Here is a 17,914-nt window from a genome sequence, read left to right on the forward strand (position 1 = left end):
GTAACCACTTAACCACTATCCAGGATACAAATACTAAATAGCTCTCAGTAACCACTCACTCTCAGTAACCACTCACTCTCAGTAACCACTAAACCACTATCCAGGATACAAATACTAAATAGCTGAAGTGTATTTGTGTCCACAATATTCCTGCTTGAACGTTAACTGGATATTAAATATCAAGTTAAGATGAATGAAAAGTTAGACAAAGTCATTCAACAACAATGTTGAGGGCGGGACGTAGCCCAGTGGTAAAGCGCTCGCTCGATGCGCGGTCGGTCTGAGATCGATCGCCGTCGGTGGGCCCATTGGACTATTTCTCGTTCCAGCCAGTGCACCACGACTGGTATATCAAAGGCTGTAGTATATACTACCCTGTATGTAAGATAGTGCATATTTAAGATCCCTTGCTGCTAATTGAAAAGAGCTAATAGCACATGAAGTGGCGACAGCGGGTTTCCTCTCTCAATATCTGTGTGGTCCTTAACCATATGTCTGACGCCATATAACCGTAAATAAAATGTGTTGAGTGCGTCGTTAAATAAAACATTTCCTTCTTCTTCTTCTAAATAACTTCACTAATTTACCAGTGATTTTATGGATTAACTTGACCGAAAAGAAAATATGTTTCTTACACACATGATTCGTTGTTGTTTTTTGACACACACTAATAACACATATAAGCGTGATAACAGTTTAAAGACATACGACTGGCTGCTCCTTGGTGATGACTATCCAGTGAAAAGAAGCACAGTCTAAATCAAGTATTCTGGGACGTATAAATTAACCTCAAACTGATTTGTCTGTGACGCATAAGTTAACTACAAGCGCGAGAGACATAAATAGGTTTTGGTAGAAAAAATGTTCAAGAATTTAGTTTAAACACGTTTTGACTAATATGTAAATAATTGTATATACGTGTCCATTTTCGCTCGTTAGATACGTTTTAAAACAACTCGTTGTGAGATAAATGGTATCTTAAGGCCACTCATTTAGTATTCTCTATTTATCTAATGACATCACATGCATTATTTAATAGTATTTGGTCTTCTACAACATTCTAGAGTATTTATGGCTAGTATTTAAATGTCTTGCTAGAAATATGACTTTCTTCACTTCAGGTCAAATGAAATTTATTTCTGAGTTCATAGTTAAATGTTGTGAAACGAGTATGTGTATGAGGCTGATGCCCGAGTTTTTTTAGAGAGGGAGTGTAACATTTAAAAAGGGCACTTTCAGTATTCAGGGTTGTGGTGCGTAAATATTTATCTATATGGTAATCTTTCACAGAAATATCAGGCTAACAAAAATATTACATGTTCCCCACTAATAACCGCCAAAATATACTAAACACCGGAAGGGGGCGGGATTTAGCTCAGTCGGTTGAGTGCTTGCTTGAGGTGGATCCGCTCAGCTGATTGGGTTTTTCTCGTTCCAACCAGTACACTACAACTGGAAAAAGGCCGTGGTATGTGCTTTCCTGTTTGTGGGAAAGTGCATATAAAATATATTTTGCTGCATTAGGAAAAATGTAGCGGGTTTCCTCCGATGACTGTGTCAGATTTACCAAATGTTTGACATCCAATAGCCGATGATTAATTAATCAATGTGCTCCAGTGGTGTCGTTAAACAAAACAAACACTGGAATTTCCAAGATGGGGTGCGCATCCAAGCACCATCCCCTTGGATCCGCGCCTTATGTTCGTCATTCAGTCGGAGAGTTCCAAGTAGGTAAACATTCTGCAAATTCAGTAGGATGTATTTCAAAAACACTCATTTACAAGAAAGAAATTTCACGTAAATTCCTGCGCGCGCCATAAGGTCATATCAAAACACAGTTTTCAGCTTCTGCAAACATTCGGACTATCAAGGTGTCCGGAAGTACAAAAATGAAGTATGAAACTGTAAAATGCAAAGTACCATTTAATATTGTTAAAGAAACAAGAACCTTAAATCAAAAGTTTAAGTGTCAAACAACTAAATGCGACACTTTGTCCAGAATGACCGAAAGAAAATGTTTTACGACACCCCGACACTTACTTAGTTCAGGGAATTAGAAAGAAAAAATGCAATGCCGACGTATTGGTTTCCACACTGATTAGAATCAAGATATGTATTTTTATATGCACATTTCAATAAACAAAAAATCAGATACATGTACATGTATACCAATTAAATTAATAACCCAGCGAGTCCACTAAGAGGGGACAGTCCTGCAACCCATGGGCTAGCACATATTTTACGATTCGGCGTATTTTGAGTCTGTTAGTACAAAATTAATAGTACGTTTACCGCTCCCGATCGGATGATTTGACAATCGTAAATATTAAAATAATATTATTAACCAGACGAAAAATTAAACATTAAATATTTGGCATCTACCATGTGGTTATTTTAAGAGAGAGAGAGAGAGAGAGAGAGAGAGAGAGAGAGAGAGAGAGAGAGAGAGAGAGAGAGAGAGAGAGAGAGAGAGAGAGAGAGAGAGAGAGAGAGACAGACAGACAGACAGACAGACAGACATACAGAGATGGGAACCATTGTCACCATATAATAAACAGAATAGTCAATAACACTGCCTTTGGTGTACATCGAGGGGGATCCATTCTACGACCCATTCACTGCCGAACATTCTACCACTGAACTACACCCCGCCCCTCGATAGTCGCATTAATAATTGTTTTTTCATTTCAACTTAATTTCGTGTTTATATCCAATTAAGGTTCAAGCACGTTGTCCTGGTGACACACCTCAGCTATCTGGGCTGTCTGTCCAGGACAGTGGTTTAGTTGTTAGTTGGTTAGTGAGAGAGAAGAGGGTGTAGTGGTGTTACACCTACCCATTGAGCCTTAAGAACTCGCTCTGGGTTGGAGCCGGGCTGCAAACCCTGTGCCTACCAGCGTGTCGTCCGATGGCTTAACCACGACACCACCGAGGCCGGTATTAATAATTAAAGATGCTATATCTCAAAGCTTCAGAATGGTGGCTTCCCGTCAAACTTATTTATTATATATAACTTGTGCTTTGAAATACACTGTATAAATATTATACCTATAGTCAAATAATTTATTTATTTATGTTTTAAATTATTATTATTTGTAAAGAATCTTTAGAGAACTACCGACGGATTTGGGGCATTTTGCAACGTTATTTCAGGCGGATGTTGCCGACAAATTTGCGTGTTTGGTGTGTGTGTTGTTGTGGGGGGTTTTTTTTTTGGGGGGGGGGGGGGGGGGGTTGTTTGGGTGGTGGTGGTGGTATTTTATTTATTTATTTATTTATTTATTTCCACACTGATTAGAATCAATATATATATATAATTAATAACCCAGCGAGTCCACTAAGAGGATAGTATGTCCTGCAACATACTTTACGATTCGGCGTATTTTGGGGCTGGTAGTAGTACGTTTCCCGCTCCCAATCGAATGATTTGGCAGACGTAGTCATGAATTAATACAATTAACCAGACGAAAAATGAAACAGTTAGTCAGTCAGCCCTTGTGTGTGCTGTAACCTCACCGTGGTGCAGGGGTGTAACATTTTCTTTGAGAATGGCCAATACAGCACAAAACCCCTTGTTTTCTTCGAGATACAATTGAAATTTTGAGTAAAAGTCAGTACCTATCTGTGATATTTGTATTTTTGCAGTTCTTTACACTGTTCTTATTTAAATCTTGAATTTTTATATTGATGTTGATCATCACTTTATTTGTTTGCATTACCATTGTTTGACACCCAACAGCCGATGTTAGTCGGTTAGTCGGTTAGCATTATAACTAAAGCTAAACGGTTTCAATATTTTTTATTAGTCTATTCAAGTTTTAAGTTCGATTATTCTAAAGGAAAAAAAAAGAAAAGTGTCTTGTATCCACTTGAAATCTGATTCCAGTCAATTATTTTAATTTCTTGAATACATGATGCATTTATTTTGTCAATGATAAATAATCGGGGCGGATCTAGGATTTGGATATTAATTAGGCTTATAAAGAAGTGGGTTGTTTTTTGTGTTTTTTTAAATATTGACAAATAAAACAACAATTATTTTAGCAAAAGTGGCGGGAAAGTGATAAATATATTAGAAAACCAGTTATGCGAGTTATGGGTTTTTATTTTTTAAACTACGGATATTTGCTGTCTACCATGTGGTTATTTTGAGAGAGAGAGAGAGAGAGAGAGAGAGAGAGAGAGAGAGAGAGAGAGAGAGAGAGAGAGAGAGAGAGAGAGAGAGAGAGAGAGAGAGAGAGAGAGAGAGAGAGAGAGAGCTATTAAGAGAGACAGACAGACAGACAGAAAGAAAGAAAGACAAACAGAGGGAGAAAAAGACAGAAACAGACCGACATACAGATACAGAGATGGGAAGCATTGTCACTACATACATTCGCAAAAAAAAAAAAAAAGAGGATATTTTATATGCACTTTCCCATATAATAAATAGGATAGTACAATAACACTGCCTTTGGTGTACACTGAGGGGGATCCATTCTAAGAGCCATTCACTGCCGAGCATTCTACTACTGAACTACACCCAGCCCCTCGATAGTCTCATTAATAATTAAAGATGCTATATCTCACAACTGCTTAATGGCGGCTTCCCGTCAAAATTATTTATTAAGTTTTGCTTTCAAATACACTGTATACGCATTATACCTTCACTATATGTTTTAAATTCTTATTATTTGTAAAGAATCTTTAGAGAATGACCGACGGATTTGGCGCGAATATTTTGCAACGTTATTTTAGGTGGATGTTGCCGACAAATTTATTGGTTCTTTTTGTGTGGCTTTTGTGTGTGTGTGTGTGTGTGTGTGTGTGTGTGTGTGTGTGTGTGTGTTATTTTTATTTATTTATTTATTTTGAAAATCATCTGTCTCTGACGGCGCTATGTAGCTATCGACAGTTGACTTGCCATATTTTGAGAATCTCCGATTTGATAAGATTTGATAAGACGGTAATAGAATTGTTTTGAACGCGAATTTGTTTAAAAGGTTCCGACGCCATATAACGGTAAATAAAATGTGTTGAGTGCGTTGTTAAATAAAACATTTCCTTCCTGTTTAAAAGGCCTGCAAGCACAGTGCAATTTCAACAGTACAAATTATTTATGTATGCAAAAATTATGAGTAAGATCGATTAATTTGTAGCCATGTATCACAAATAAATGTAGGCTAAAAATAGTGCATAATGTAATTATTAGCACTGTTATATTGAGATAGCACCTTTAATGCGTAAGGCTAAACACCTGCAATATTCAATAATACGCAGTATGTAGTTTAAGAGTAGAGCTCAAAATATCGATATAGATTTTCTCCTGTTAAATGAAAATATGCATATCAGTAAAACACGTAAAACCTAAGACCATCAATGCGAGTACTTTTGATTATTTAGTATATGGCCGAAGGTATTCTTTTTGTATAGTTTCATTATTATGTAAGTGACGCTACGTGTTATTATGGTAATGGATCTCAAAGGTTTAGGAGGAAATGAAATAACAATTGACCGGTTTCACGTCGCTTGTTAGTTAAGCGGAAGTTGATTTGTCAACAACAAAGCGCCATCTACATTTTTAATAATAATAATAATAATACCATGTGAAACGTGGCCTGGTTTTCTTATTTGTTTTCCTTTAAAATTATACATTTAATGGAGATGTCAGGTGACCGTATTGTTAGACTTATCTCTAAAATGAAGGCAGTATTAAATCTACTATTAATGAGGTAGTAATTAATTATAAATGACGGTCGCATTCGTCTGTCAAAATAATGTCCAATAACTCTGAGCAGACTATGGAAGCATTGAGAGAAAGACAGAAGGATGAACTCCAAGCACTTCAAGCAATTTTTATGGATGGCTTTAAAGATCTAAGAGACAACTGTGCATGGCAGGTCAATAAATAAAATTTTATAGTACAATTTTCATAGCTCAGCAGAGTTCACAAGAATACTTAGAATGTGTATCAGTTATTCAATATCATTAAACTTGAAGTCCACATGATCATCTTTATGATCTGATCTAGTTTATTTAGTTATGGTATTGTAACAGAAACTTTTGCCTACATCTCGGTTACCAGAAGACCGTGTCGATGTCGGCGCTACGTTATCATATCTAGATGATAATCTGATCATGAACATGACACTTCTGCACCATCGTTTTTGTTTTGTACATAATAAATATAACATAACTTGCAATAATTTTACGTCATATTCACATTTTTGTATATATGGTACAATTTTGTTATTTAACAAAACCTATATTTTCTTTAAACTCACTGTCGGATGTCCTTTTGGAGGGTGGGGTGGGGGTGAACCTGTTTCAGAGGATGTATCAATTGCATACAGGAATATGCTATTCTGGTTATTGAAGTTATATAATTTTCAAAAGTTTTGTTACAGATCTATATATTCCAAAACTATATGGTCATTTTATGCTTGAACATAATTATCTTTCTTGGAGTCTATTTATTAAAATTGTGAATATAACTTGTCAAAATGATGGTGCAGGTATGTCATGCTATCAACCTTAGAATTCAGTAGTTTACTCAAATTTACGATGTTTGACATTTCTAATTTCATGATACTGTAAACCGGATTAATATTGTGACATGGGTTTTTTTGTGAATACTTATCTTAGCACATGTTTGTGATGTATAAATGAAAAATAACTGGTCAGTTTTGTCAATGTTGGTATGGAAAGTCAAACATCACTGTCAATGTAGTTGTTAAGACATCAAACAATTGTCTTCGGTACTGAGTAAAAGGGATTACCCACCAGGTGTGCAACAGAAACACAGCTCACAGCTTCAGTTGTTAACAATTAAGACTGGAAGTAAAACAATAAACACTTAATCGTCACCGATTGACATTCCACTCATTAGTAAATAGTAGAAAAAAAGGACCACTTTGTGACCATGTTATTTTGACATTATTTTGAGCACACTCTAACATGGAAAATAATGCATGCATATAAATTTCTCGACTTGAGGTTCACAGTGAACAAAACCAAATTAATATGCACAATTGTTTTTACAGTACTTTTGAATGTGTGTAAATCACAAATCAATTTAAGCAGAGACCCTTTGTTTAGAAATTTTTTATTAGCAACATTTGCTAATCCGTTTGGGCTGCATGACTGGTATTTCAAAGGTATGTGCTATCCTGTCTGTTGGATGGTGCATATAAAAGATCCCTTACTACTAATGGAAAAATGTAGTGGGTTTTCTCTCTAAAACTATATGTCATTAGAATTACCAAATGTTTGACATCCAGTAGCTGTTGATTACTAAATCAATGTGCTCTAGTAGTGTCGTCAAAGAAAACAAACTTTACAAATCTATTTAAAAATTGATTAGCAACTAATATTTAATGTTACAGAATTGTGTAGCAATCTCTGAAACTTGCGTAGCGAATCACGTGATACTGAACAAAATGTTCCCAAATAAGGTGAAAGTGCAGATGTTATAAAAAAAAAAGTTACTCATTTTGTAAAAAGCTAATACTGAATGTTAAATATATATTATTAGGTATACAGACCCCCTGAGATTCAGCTGACACTGAAACCACAGGAGAGTATGGGCGGTGATGGACACATGTATGCACAAGTCGACATGATCGTCAAGTGTTCGTCTCTCTATCCAGAAGAGTAAGTACCTCATCTTACAGCTTGTTTACATAGCAGACCAAACTTTATATTATGACTAAGGTCGATGACAAGTCACTTTTCGCACCCTTGTTTTGGCTTTGTACACAATAAATGTAGCATATCGTACTGTAATTTTACTTGAAATCCACATTTCGTAAAAGGTACAATTTTTTAATCACAAAATTTTCTTCAAACTCATTCAGGTGCATTAGTAATGTTGAAACAATTTTTTTTCCATCATTCTTAAAATGAAAACGTCATGTACCCAGTTTATGGTTATTGTAAGGAGATGCAAAGTGACATCATTGGAATACTGACATCATTCAGATTCAAAATTAGCTATATTATTACAATGCTTCACCACATTAAAATAAAAACTGGTTTACTAACCTTGACCCCTGTCAAATTTCTACAACAAGCAGACAATGCTATTGACAGATCGGTAAGTTTTTATTTTTCATAATTCTGGACAAAATATTAATTTTAAAGTTACATTCTCTGGTTACCATATTATAACATCATGTACAAATATGAAATACAAGCTCAAATGCACTTTTATAAAACTTGTGCGTGTTCGCTATGAACGGAGATCGTCAAAAGTATACGCTCGATTCGTTGCCTGTGCCGCCATAGCTCGGCAAAGCACAAACGACAGCCTGTTGCCAGTTTCAGTTAACACGTGCATTTGCCGATTTTAGATTGTAGGGTTCGTCTCAAAAAATTAAAAGAGAAATCTTGCGCTGTACAAAGAATGTTCGGTTGAGGATACGGTACTAGAGTCTAGTTAAAACCGGTTTGATCTTGACAATGTATTATCGACAGTCATACCTTCCTATTTCAGAATTGATATTTTATAAAGTGTTAGTAGAACTTTCAAAGTTTAGTTTGTATACTAATAACACATTAATTATGTATATATTTTAAAAATAAAATATACTAAAGTAGACAATGAACGTTTTCACTTCTTAATTTTACGTGTTAAAATCGACAAATTCAAATAAATATTATTTCGTTTGGAAAGGGTAAAGTTGGGGGGATGGGGGTTCTTTAATGACATCAAAGATAAAGCATATTGATTTAATAATCATCCGACCCCATACAACCATAAATAAAATGTGTTGAGTGCGTCATTAAATAAAACATATCCTATCCTTCCTTCCATCTACTGTTGGATGTCTAACATTTGGTAATCTTGACATATAATCTTAGAGAGTAATCGGGTGCATGTGCAGGGGGGAGGGTTTTGGAGGTCGAAACCTTTACTTGCCCAAGCTTAAAAAAAATTGAAATGTATTCTTTGGGGGTGCATGGCCCCATATAAACTTCGCTCAACACAGTCTATAACCCCAACCCCGCTGAAATCCCTGCACACGCGCCTTGGAAACCGCTACATTTTTTTTGTTAGCAAGGGATCGTTTATATGTACCATCCCACAGACAGGATATCACATACCATGGTCTTTTTGTACACCCAACGATGGGGATCGATCCTAGACTGGCCGCGCATTTCCAAAAAACACCTTTTTAGGTCTAAGTAATGAATAAAAATAACATATAGTCTTGAAAAATGTTACGTAAATCGAACACAGTACCCTCTTCTTCTACCCCTAGAGCGTTACTTAATTAGTAACACCCCCTTACATGTAACGCGTATGCCAACAGCTGGCCACTGTCAAAATTTCAAGGCAAATCCCCCACTCACCGACCCCTGGAAAGGCGTTGTACCATACCTCTATGGATATAAATATGTTTTGGAGATATGAGACGACCCCTCAATCAAGACAGTTAAATTTGTTCAAAAATTGCGAAATCTCACGTGATCTCTTGTTGGGGAATTCTATACTTGTGATAAGCCAATGAAAACCGAGATCGGTACGAGCCTGTCAAAAGTGTCCCACTTTCAAAATACTGGATTTGTTTTTGACCTGGATAAGCCAGCGTAGTGAAACCAATGCGGAGTGCGGCGTCATATATGCACCAAACATAATTGGATTTTCTGTTCTATATGCTTAAATAATAAAAATATTCCAGGGAATGTAGTTTTAAGTTTTAAAAGATGAAATAAATAAAAAGTACCTTTTGCCAAATATATCATATCAAAAAATTACCGTTAGATATATTTTATTTATTGTATATGAAGCCAAGACAAGGATCCGAAAAGTGACTGTCGTCGACCTTAAAAATAAATTGTGTGTTTCTAGAAACCAAATCCTTCCTAGAAAAACAGGCTACTTCTCCTCACTGCTAATGTATTACTTTGTTGTTTTGAAAATTAATGTGTACGTGTAAAGAGTACATAGGTACATTTTATCTTGTATATGAAACTGATGGAAGTGTTTATTTTCAGACCACCTGTCATTGCACTGATAAATCCTCAAGGTTTTCCTAGTCAGATGGTGGACACTTTGAAACAAGAACTAGATGAACTGGCCAAAACACTTGTTGGAGAGGTACATTCATCAGTCATTTACAGTAAAATAGTCTTTGAAGATTTATTCAGGTCGAAATAAAGCTCTGTGATAGAGCATTCACACTTGAGGTACATTGGTCATCAATTGTCCCCAGTCTTGTACCAATTTTGAGACCAATATTATTAAGTATATAAAATAGTAAAAGAAATGTTTGGTTTTTTTCAAAGAAAAAAAGGGGCATATTTATATGCTAAATCATTTTTATGGGGAAGGGGAGGTAACTGGAATAAGCAAATTGTCAAAATTGGAATACTATTTAACAATGCAGGCATCGAAGTATAGTGCCTGGTAACCCATGTACAGGTTACCATAAACTACGAATAATTATAGGTTACCACACATTTATGAAGTTTACAATTCCTATTATAATTCCTTCACAAAACACTGATACTTTTTTATTGATTCATATCACTGTAATTTGTGTACTGTTACATTTGTGTCTGATTTATAATTAAACAGCACACAATTGATCATAATTTGGCTTGTGGTCATTTTTGTTAAAAACAATTGTAGAGAACAAAGTTCTGTTCTCAACTTTTTGACATGTGGTAACCTGAGCAACCATTCTCGGCTTAATGTCTGTGTTTGACCACTTCTCAGGTGATGATTCACAACCTGGCCGACCATGTTCAGAGATTCCTCCACGCTAACAACAAACCTCCCCCCATCTCTTTCTATGATGAGATGCTCCTCAACATGCGACAGAGAGAGGAACTCACTGCCAAAGAACAACAGAGAATTATGGACCTTCAGAAAAAGAAAGAAGAAAGGGAGGTAATTAGCATATTCTCTCAGAGGTTGAGAGAGAATCGCCTTACTATTGTGTTTTGAAGCACCTGACTTTAAAAAAATTAAAAATTATGACAATGATGAAAATAAAAAAGGAAACGAATTAAAAAAAATAATATATATATATCTAGTTTAGGTATCTTTTAGAGTTATAATTCTTTCCTCTACTTTAGAGTTTATATATTTGTTATATATATATATATATTTGTCATTAGTTTTATATTTAAGCTTTAGAAATTTTTATAAATTCAATTTTCAGCGTCTCATCATTGAAAATGAGATCATGAAAAAACGAGAAGCTCTCCGTGTAGAAACAAAAAAGAAACATGAAGAAAACATTCAGGTATATGTTGCTTTAGGATTTTTATGAAGTAACACGAACAATTTATCTTAATAATTTTTTTAAAAAACCCAGATTATAGTGTCTTGCTTTGTGATTGCATCAGATTACTTCAGTAAATGTGTTCCCAGGCATCATTATTCCATTGGTACATTCTAAGCAGATACATGTCTTTATGTAATGATTATTTTAGCAAATTGAGTGGCTATCATTTTGATTAGTTTTGCAGTCATTAATGTACAACTGTCATAACTATTACAAATGTTTGTATCTTCTAAGTTCTAGGGCCATAACTCTGCGAAAAATTAGTTACTTGTTACTTATCATGAAAGTCAAACTTTATCTGTAACAGTACATGATAAAGCTGTACACAGTTTCAGCTCAATATCTTGAGGCAGGCATTGCAAAAACAAAAGTTCAAGAGCTATAACTCTATAAAAAATGAGTAAATCGCCATGAAATTCAAACGTGATCTGTAACTGTACATGATAAAGCTATATACAAAATTTCAGCTCAATATCTTGAGGCATTGTGCAAAACACATCCAGAAAACTTTAAGTGGGAGAGACAGACAGACAGAAGGACGGACGGAGATGAAACGTATATTTCCTTCCGTTTGGACTAATAACTGCCATCAGCATTGTGTTAGGAATATGAGCACTCACAAATAATTTGACTGGTTTCCATCTTATTCTATCCTATCACCTACATTTAACATTGGGTCCAGAAACCAGACTATTGAGCGATTGTGAGTGTTCAGCCTCTTGAATATACTTCAGCTATTTAATGCCGTAATTTTTTTTCTTTTTCTTATCAGGTCTGTGAAGCCGTGATGACACCAACAAATGGAGACATATTGAGCAGTTTTCCTATCAGTTCAGTGACTCCTAATATATCCATACTCTCAGAATCACCTTTATCATCTCGGAAATTCTTGGGTGGAAACACTTTCAGTAGAAAACAAAGGTTGATTATTAATATCTTGTATTCATAACTGGTTTTAATACGGTCTTTGAAACTACTTATTGGTATTAAAAATATTTTATTATTATTATTAATCCTAAACCATAATTCTAGCTCTTCGTTAGGAATTGTTTGTTACCTTCATGTAGTGAATCCATTCTCTGTTTTTCCTGTCCCAACCAGTGACCCTCAACTGGTATATCAAAGGCTGTGGTATGTGCTGTTCTCTGTGGGAAAGTGCATATCAAAGATCCCTTGCAGCTAATGGAAAAATGTAGCAGGTTTTCTTTGAGACTGTATGTTTGATATCCAATAGCCGATGATTGATAAATTGCTGTGCTGCTGTCATTAAAGAAAACATTCTTTAACTTTCTCACTTATTGACTGATATTACCCCTCTTAGACACTTAGAAAAAGTATTAATATGTGATAGTTAGGGCATCAAAATCTTAATATATTTCGATCTTTTGATATGAATCATCTCGTCAAAATTAACTTATCATGGGTCACATTCACATCATACTGTTTACATAAAAATTGGCCATAGATGGTTTATTTTATTTAAATGCAACAGCAATTGTTTCCATTGCTCCAAATCATGATACTTGTGCATTTTTACTTGTAAATTGAATTGCATTCTGCTTATCCAAGCAGATGTTTTCACTTGTTAGAAATATTTTTCTTTTAATGAGTTTCTGATTTTCAAAATGTATTGTGTACCAGGCTGTTAAAGATTTTGTGAATCTGAAGTGTGATGGTTTGCAGGCAAACTAGCACTCCAAAACCAGGGTGTGAAGAAATTGACTGCAGAAGCTATCATGGTGGCATTTCGGTGCTGGCTTTTAATACTAAAGGAGAACGTACTGTAACGAGAGGAATGTGTCTTGGTAGGTAGTAGTTCGTGTAATCTTTATTAGAAATAGAAGGAATGTGTCTTGGTAGGTAGTAGTTTGTGTAATCTTTATTAGAAATAGAAGGAATGTGTCTTGGTAGGTAGTAGTTTGTGTAATCTTTATTAGAAATAGAAGGAATGTGTCTTGGTAGGTAGTAGCTGTAGTTTGTGTAATCTTTGTTAGAAATAGAAGGAATGTGTTTTGGTAGGTAAGAGTTTGTGTAATCTTTATTAGAAATAGAAGGAATGTGTCTTGGTAGGTAGTAGTTTGTGTAATCTTTATTACAAATAGAAGGAATGTGTCTTGGTAGGTAGTAGTTTGTGTAATCTTTATTAGAATAGAAGGACTGTGTCTTGGTAGGTAGTATTTCGTGTAATCTTTATTAGAAATAGAAGGAATGTGTCTTGGTAGTAGTAGCTGTAGTTTGTGTAATCTTTATTAGAAATAGAAGGAATGTGTCTTGGTAGGTAGAGTTTGTGTAATCTTTATTAGAAATAGAAGGAATGTGTCTTGGTAGGTAGTAGTTTGTGTAATCTTTATTAGAAATAGAAGGAATGTGTCTTGGTAGGTAGTAGTTTGTGTAATCTTTATTAGAAATAGAAGGAATGTGTCTTGGTAGGTAGTAGTTTGTGTAATCTTTATTAGAAATAGAAGGAATGTGTCTTGGTAGGTAGTAGTTTGTGTAATCTTTATTACAAATAGAAGGAATGTGTCTTGGTAGGTAGTAGTTTGTGTAATCTTTATTACAAATAGAAGGAATGTGTCTTGGTAGGTAGTAGTTTGTGTAATCTTTATTAGAATAGAAGGAATGTGTCTTGGTAGGTAGTATTTCGTGTAATCTTTATTAGAAATAGAAGGAATGTGTCTTGGTAGGTAGTAGTTCGTGTAATCTTTATTAGAAATAGAAGGAATGTGTCTTGGTAGGTAGTAGTTCGTGTAATCTTTATTAGAAATAGAAGGAATGTGTCTTGGTAGGTAGTAGTTTGTGTAATCTTTATTAGAAATAGAAGGAATGTGTCTTGGTAGGTAGTAGTTTGTGTAATCTTTATTAGAAATAGAAGGAATGTGTCTTGGTAGGTAGTAGTTTGTGTAATCTTTATTAGAAATAGAAGGAATGTGTCTTGGTAGGTAGTATTTGTGTAATCTTTATTAGAAATAGAAGGAATGTGTCTTGGTAGGTAGTAGTTTGTGTAATCTTTATTAGAAATAGAAGGAATGTGTCTTGGTAGGTAGTAGTTCATGTAATCTTTATTAGAAATAGAAGGAATGTGTCTTGGTAGGTAGTAGCTGTAGTTTGTGTAATCTTTGTTAGAAATAGAAGGAATGTGTTTTGGTAGGTAAGAATTTGTGTAATCTTTATTAGAAATAGAAGGAATGTGTCTTGGTAGGTAGTAGTTTGTGTAATCTTTATTAGAAATAGAAGGAATGTGTCTTGGTAGGTAGTAGCTGTAGTTTGTGTAATCTTTATTAGAAATAGAAGGAATGTGTCTTGGTAGGTAGTAGTTATGTAATCTTTATTAGAAATAGAAGGAATGTGTCTTGGTAGGTAGTAGTTTGTGTAATCTTTATTAGAAATAGAAGGAATGTGTCTTGGTAGGTAGTAGTTTATGTAATCTCTATTAGAAATAGAAGGAATGTGTCTTGGTAGGTAGTAGCTGTAGTTTGTGTAATCTTTGTTAGAAATAGAAGGAATGTGTTTTGGTAGGTAAGAGTTTGTGTAATCTTTATTAGAAATAGAAGGAATGTGTTTTGGTAGGTAAGAGTTTGTGTAATCTTTATTAGAAATAGAAGGAATGTGTCTTGGTAGGTAGTAGTTTGTGTAATCTTTATTAGAAATAGAAGGAATGTGTCTTGGTAGGTAGTAGTTTGTGTAATCTTTATTAGAAATAGAAGGAATGTGTCTTGGTAGGTAGTAGTTTGTGTAATCTTTATTAGAAATAGAAAGAATGTGTCTTGGTAGGTAGTAGTTTGTGTAATCTTTGTTAGAAATAGAAGGAATGTGTCTTGGTAGGTAGTAGTTGTAGTTTGTGTAATCTTTATTAGAAATAGAAGGAATGTGTCTTGGTAGGTAGTAGCTGTAGTTTGTGTAATCTTTATTAGAAATAGAAGGAATGTGTCTTGGTAGGTAGTAGTTTGTGTAATCTTTGTTAGAAATTGAAGGAATGTGTCTTGGTAGGTAGTAGTTTGTGTAATCTTTGTTAGAAATTGAAGGAATGTGTCTTGGTAGGTAGTAGTTTATGTAATCTTTGTTAGAAATAGAAGGAATGTGTCTTGGTAGGTAGTAGTTTGTGTAATCTTTATTAGAAATAGAAGGAATGTGTCTTGGTAGGTAGTAGCTGTAGTTTGTGTAATCTTTGTTAGAAATAGAAGGAATGTGTTTTGGTAGGTAAGAGTTTGTAGTTTGTGTAATCTTTGTTAGAAATAGAAGAAATGTTTCTTGGTAGGTAGTAGTTGTAGTTTGTGTAATCTTTGTTAGAAAGTGAAGGAATGTGTCTTGGTAGGTAGTAGTTGTACTTTGCGTAATCTTTGTTAGAATAGAAGGAATGTGTCTTGGTAGGTAGTAGTTGTAGTTTGTGTAATCTTTGTGTTAGAAATAGAAGGAATGTTAATCAAAATCTGAAAAATACATGGTTAAAAATATCCAGATACTACAAGAGTGAAAATATCTTCTCTTAAAGGAATGCTTAAGCAAGGCTTTTGGACTGGTATGCATATTTAACAATATATAATGCACATTATTGCTTAACTAGTATAATCTTATATTTAATTAATAAAATGGTTAAATGTGACGGCTATTATATATAACGGGCGCAGCCAATTTGTACCATCCCAGTAACTATGCCCTCTGGCAAGTCGATTGTTAAGTAATACTTGACATATCACGTCTGGAATTAGTCTTCGAACTTAAGAAACAAAACATACCTGATTTTAGCGGATGTATCGCAGTGTTCTGTAATAATATCCATCCCAGTAAGCCAGCAATAAGTATATATTATTTTTCAATACAAAATAAACCACCATTGTCAAAGTGTCGAAATAACTGTATTATGTTTTGTCCATACATTAATCCACGTACTGAAATGATAATCAGTGTTTTCTTAGTTAATTGGTATTTCTTTCTGTGGCCTGTACCTGTGGTTCCTGATTGGCAGGTGTATATTTGTATGGTCACCAGTCAAGGTAATTACTTACCGCTGTCTAGACACACAAAAATATGTGCCTGTTTTATTAAGATCACAGGGTATTGTGAGATGGCCTGCCAACCCTAAAATGATAATGGATATTATCAGCCATCCTGCTTTATTACTGTAAATCATTCTGTAAAACTCTTAATTAAGTAGACTTTCCCATCTACAATCACAAAACTGACCAATTACGTAGTCCCCCAACCCCCCCAAGAAAAAGATCACATGGGTATTATGAGTGGTCATATTTGCTCCAAAGTACCCTACCAATAGGCCTAATAAGATGCATTTTTTCTTTGGATTTTTTAAGAGAGAAAAATACTATAGCTCCATTTTGTTCTTTTGATGCAAATTGAAATATATTTAGTTAAATAGTTTATTATACTATCAAGTCATTTATGTTGTTATGCAAATCAGGTTGATGCAAGTGAAGTGCCTTGTCGTATATTAGAGCATTTGTTTACACGGTACATACAGGAGTTGGTAGGAGCTGACGTCACTTCACCCCAAGCTATAGTAACAGATGCCATGAAAACGAAAGAAAATGGCTGCCCCCAGTTAGCAGGAATAATCACGGTTTTTTTATTAACTCTAAAATGACATGTTTTTCATTTCTTAAAGTGTCAGCATGTGTTGGTGGTTCGTGTATGCATCTTTCCAACACATAAGGCTCATGTTTGAGTTTACTGTCCCTTTAATGAGGTGATAAAATGAGGAATATATCATTCAGTATCACTAATGTTTTATTCAGCAGTACCATGACCAATTTTTGATTGGTTGTTAGGGAAATTTCTTTGATTTCATTATAGAAGGGGAAACAACTATTGTATGAGGTCAGAATTGATATTCTGTGCAAAATAAACCACATTCAATTTTTTAAATTTCCATTGTAATGTTATGTGTTACTGTTATACTGACTTGCCAGTTCTGCATTGTACTGTTTAAATGATTGAACTAGTTTGCAATAAATCACAATGTTCATTGTTCTATATGTGTGTGTTATCTATATATGCCAGTTCCTGACCTAGAGTTTAAATTGTGCTTAGGTCATAGCCCGACTGGGAGCACACTGTATGCTGGGATGGACACGGAAACCGGGACAATGGTCACAATAACAGAATGGGTGTTAAAATGGCGGCACTATGGTGGGAGAAAGAACACCGACACAGAAAAAGACAAAGAATCTATTGAATACATGAAACAAGTAATATGAAATACCTCTTTATTCAAACTCAAAGTGGGATTTATTTTTGCTGTTTCATTAGGAATGTTTTTTGTAATAATACTTTGTGTGTGTTTTCATTGGAATATTTTAGCCATTTGAGTGGCTATTGGGTTGCTCGAACTAGTCTTATGTGAATATGTGGGGGAGAATGCCATTAGTTTGAGGACAGGCTAAGTATTCATAAAAAGAGAACATGGTCCAAGTTTTCTTTATTCTTTACTCTGACATAATTATCCTAAGTTTTTCTCAGTAAATAAATCACTACAGTTGGGGGCGGGTTGTAGCTAAATGGTCAAGTACTTGTCTTGGGTGCAGAATTGATCGTCCTCAGCGGAGCCATTCATTTTCATTCATTCTTTTCATTCCACATCCAATCTCACACAGGGCTTCTGGAATTTTTATATAATCCACTAGCCA

General features: G+C 34.7%; 1 protein-coding gene across 1 annotated transcript in view; it reads left to right on the forward strand.

Annotated features, from left to right (window-relative positions):
* The first annotated feature begins 5,597 nt into the window (after window positions 1-5,597).
* Window positions 5,598-17,914, forward strand: part of LOC121372739 (eIF-2-alpha kinase GCN2-like) — a 54,175-nt gene continuing 41,858 nt past the window's right edge. Inside the window, exons 1-8 of the mRNA XM_041499222.1 lie at window positions 5,598-5,879; window positions 7,514-7,632; window positions 9,979-10,081; window positions 10,703-10,876; window positions 11,151-11,234; window positions 12,049-12,197; window positions 12,960-13,081; window positions 17,319-17,476. Coding sequence (XP_041355156.1) covers window positions 5,757-5,879; window positions 7,514-7,632; window positions 9,979-10,081; window positions 10,703-10,876; window positions 11,151-11,234; window positions 12,049-12,197; window positions 12,960-13,081; window positions 17,319-17,476 — 1,032 coding nt within the window. The 5' untranslated portion in view covers window positions 5,598-5,756. The remainder of the gene's footprint in view (window positions 5,880-7,513; window positions 7,633-9,978; window positions 10,082-10,702; window positions 10,877-11,150; window positions 11,235-12,048; window positions 12,198-12,959; window positions 13,082-17,318; window positions 17,477-17,914) is intronic.

Source organism: Gigantopelta aegis, chromosome 4 (genome assembly GCF_016097555.1).
Source record: "Gigantopelta aegis isolate Gae_Host chromosome 4, Gae_host_genome, whole genome shotgun sequence".
Taxonomy (NCBI): Eukaryota; Metazoa; Mollusca; class Gastropoda; order Neomphalida; family Peltospiridae; genus Gigantopelta; species Gigantopelta aegis.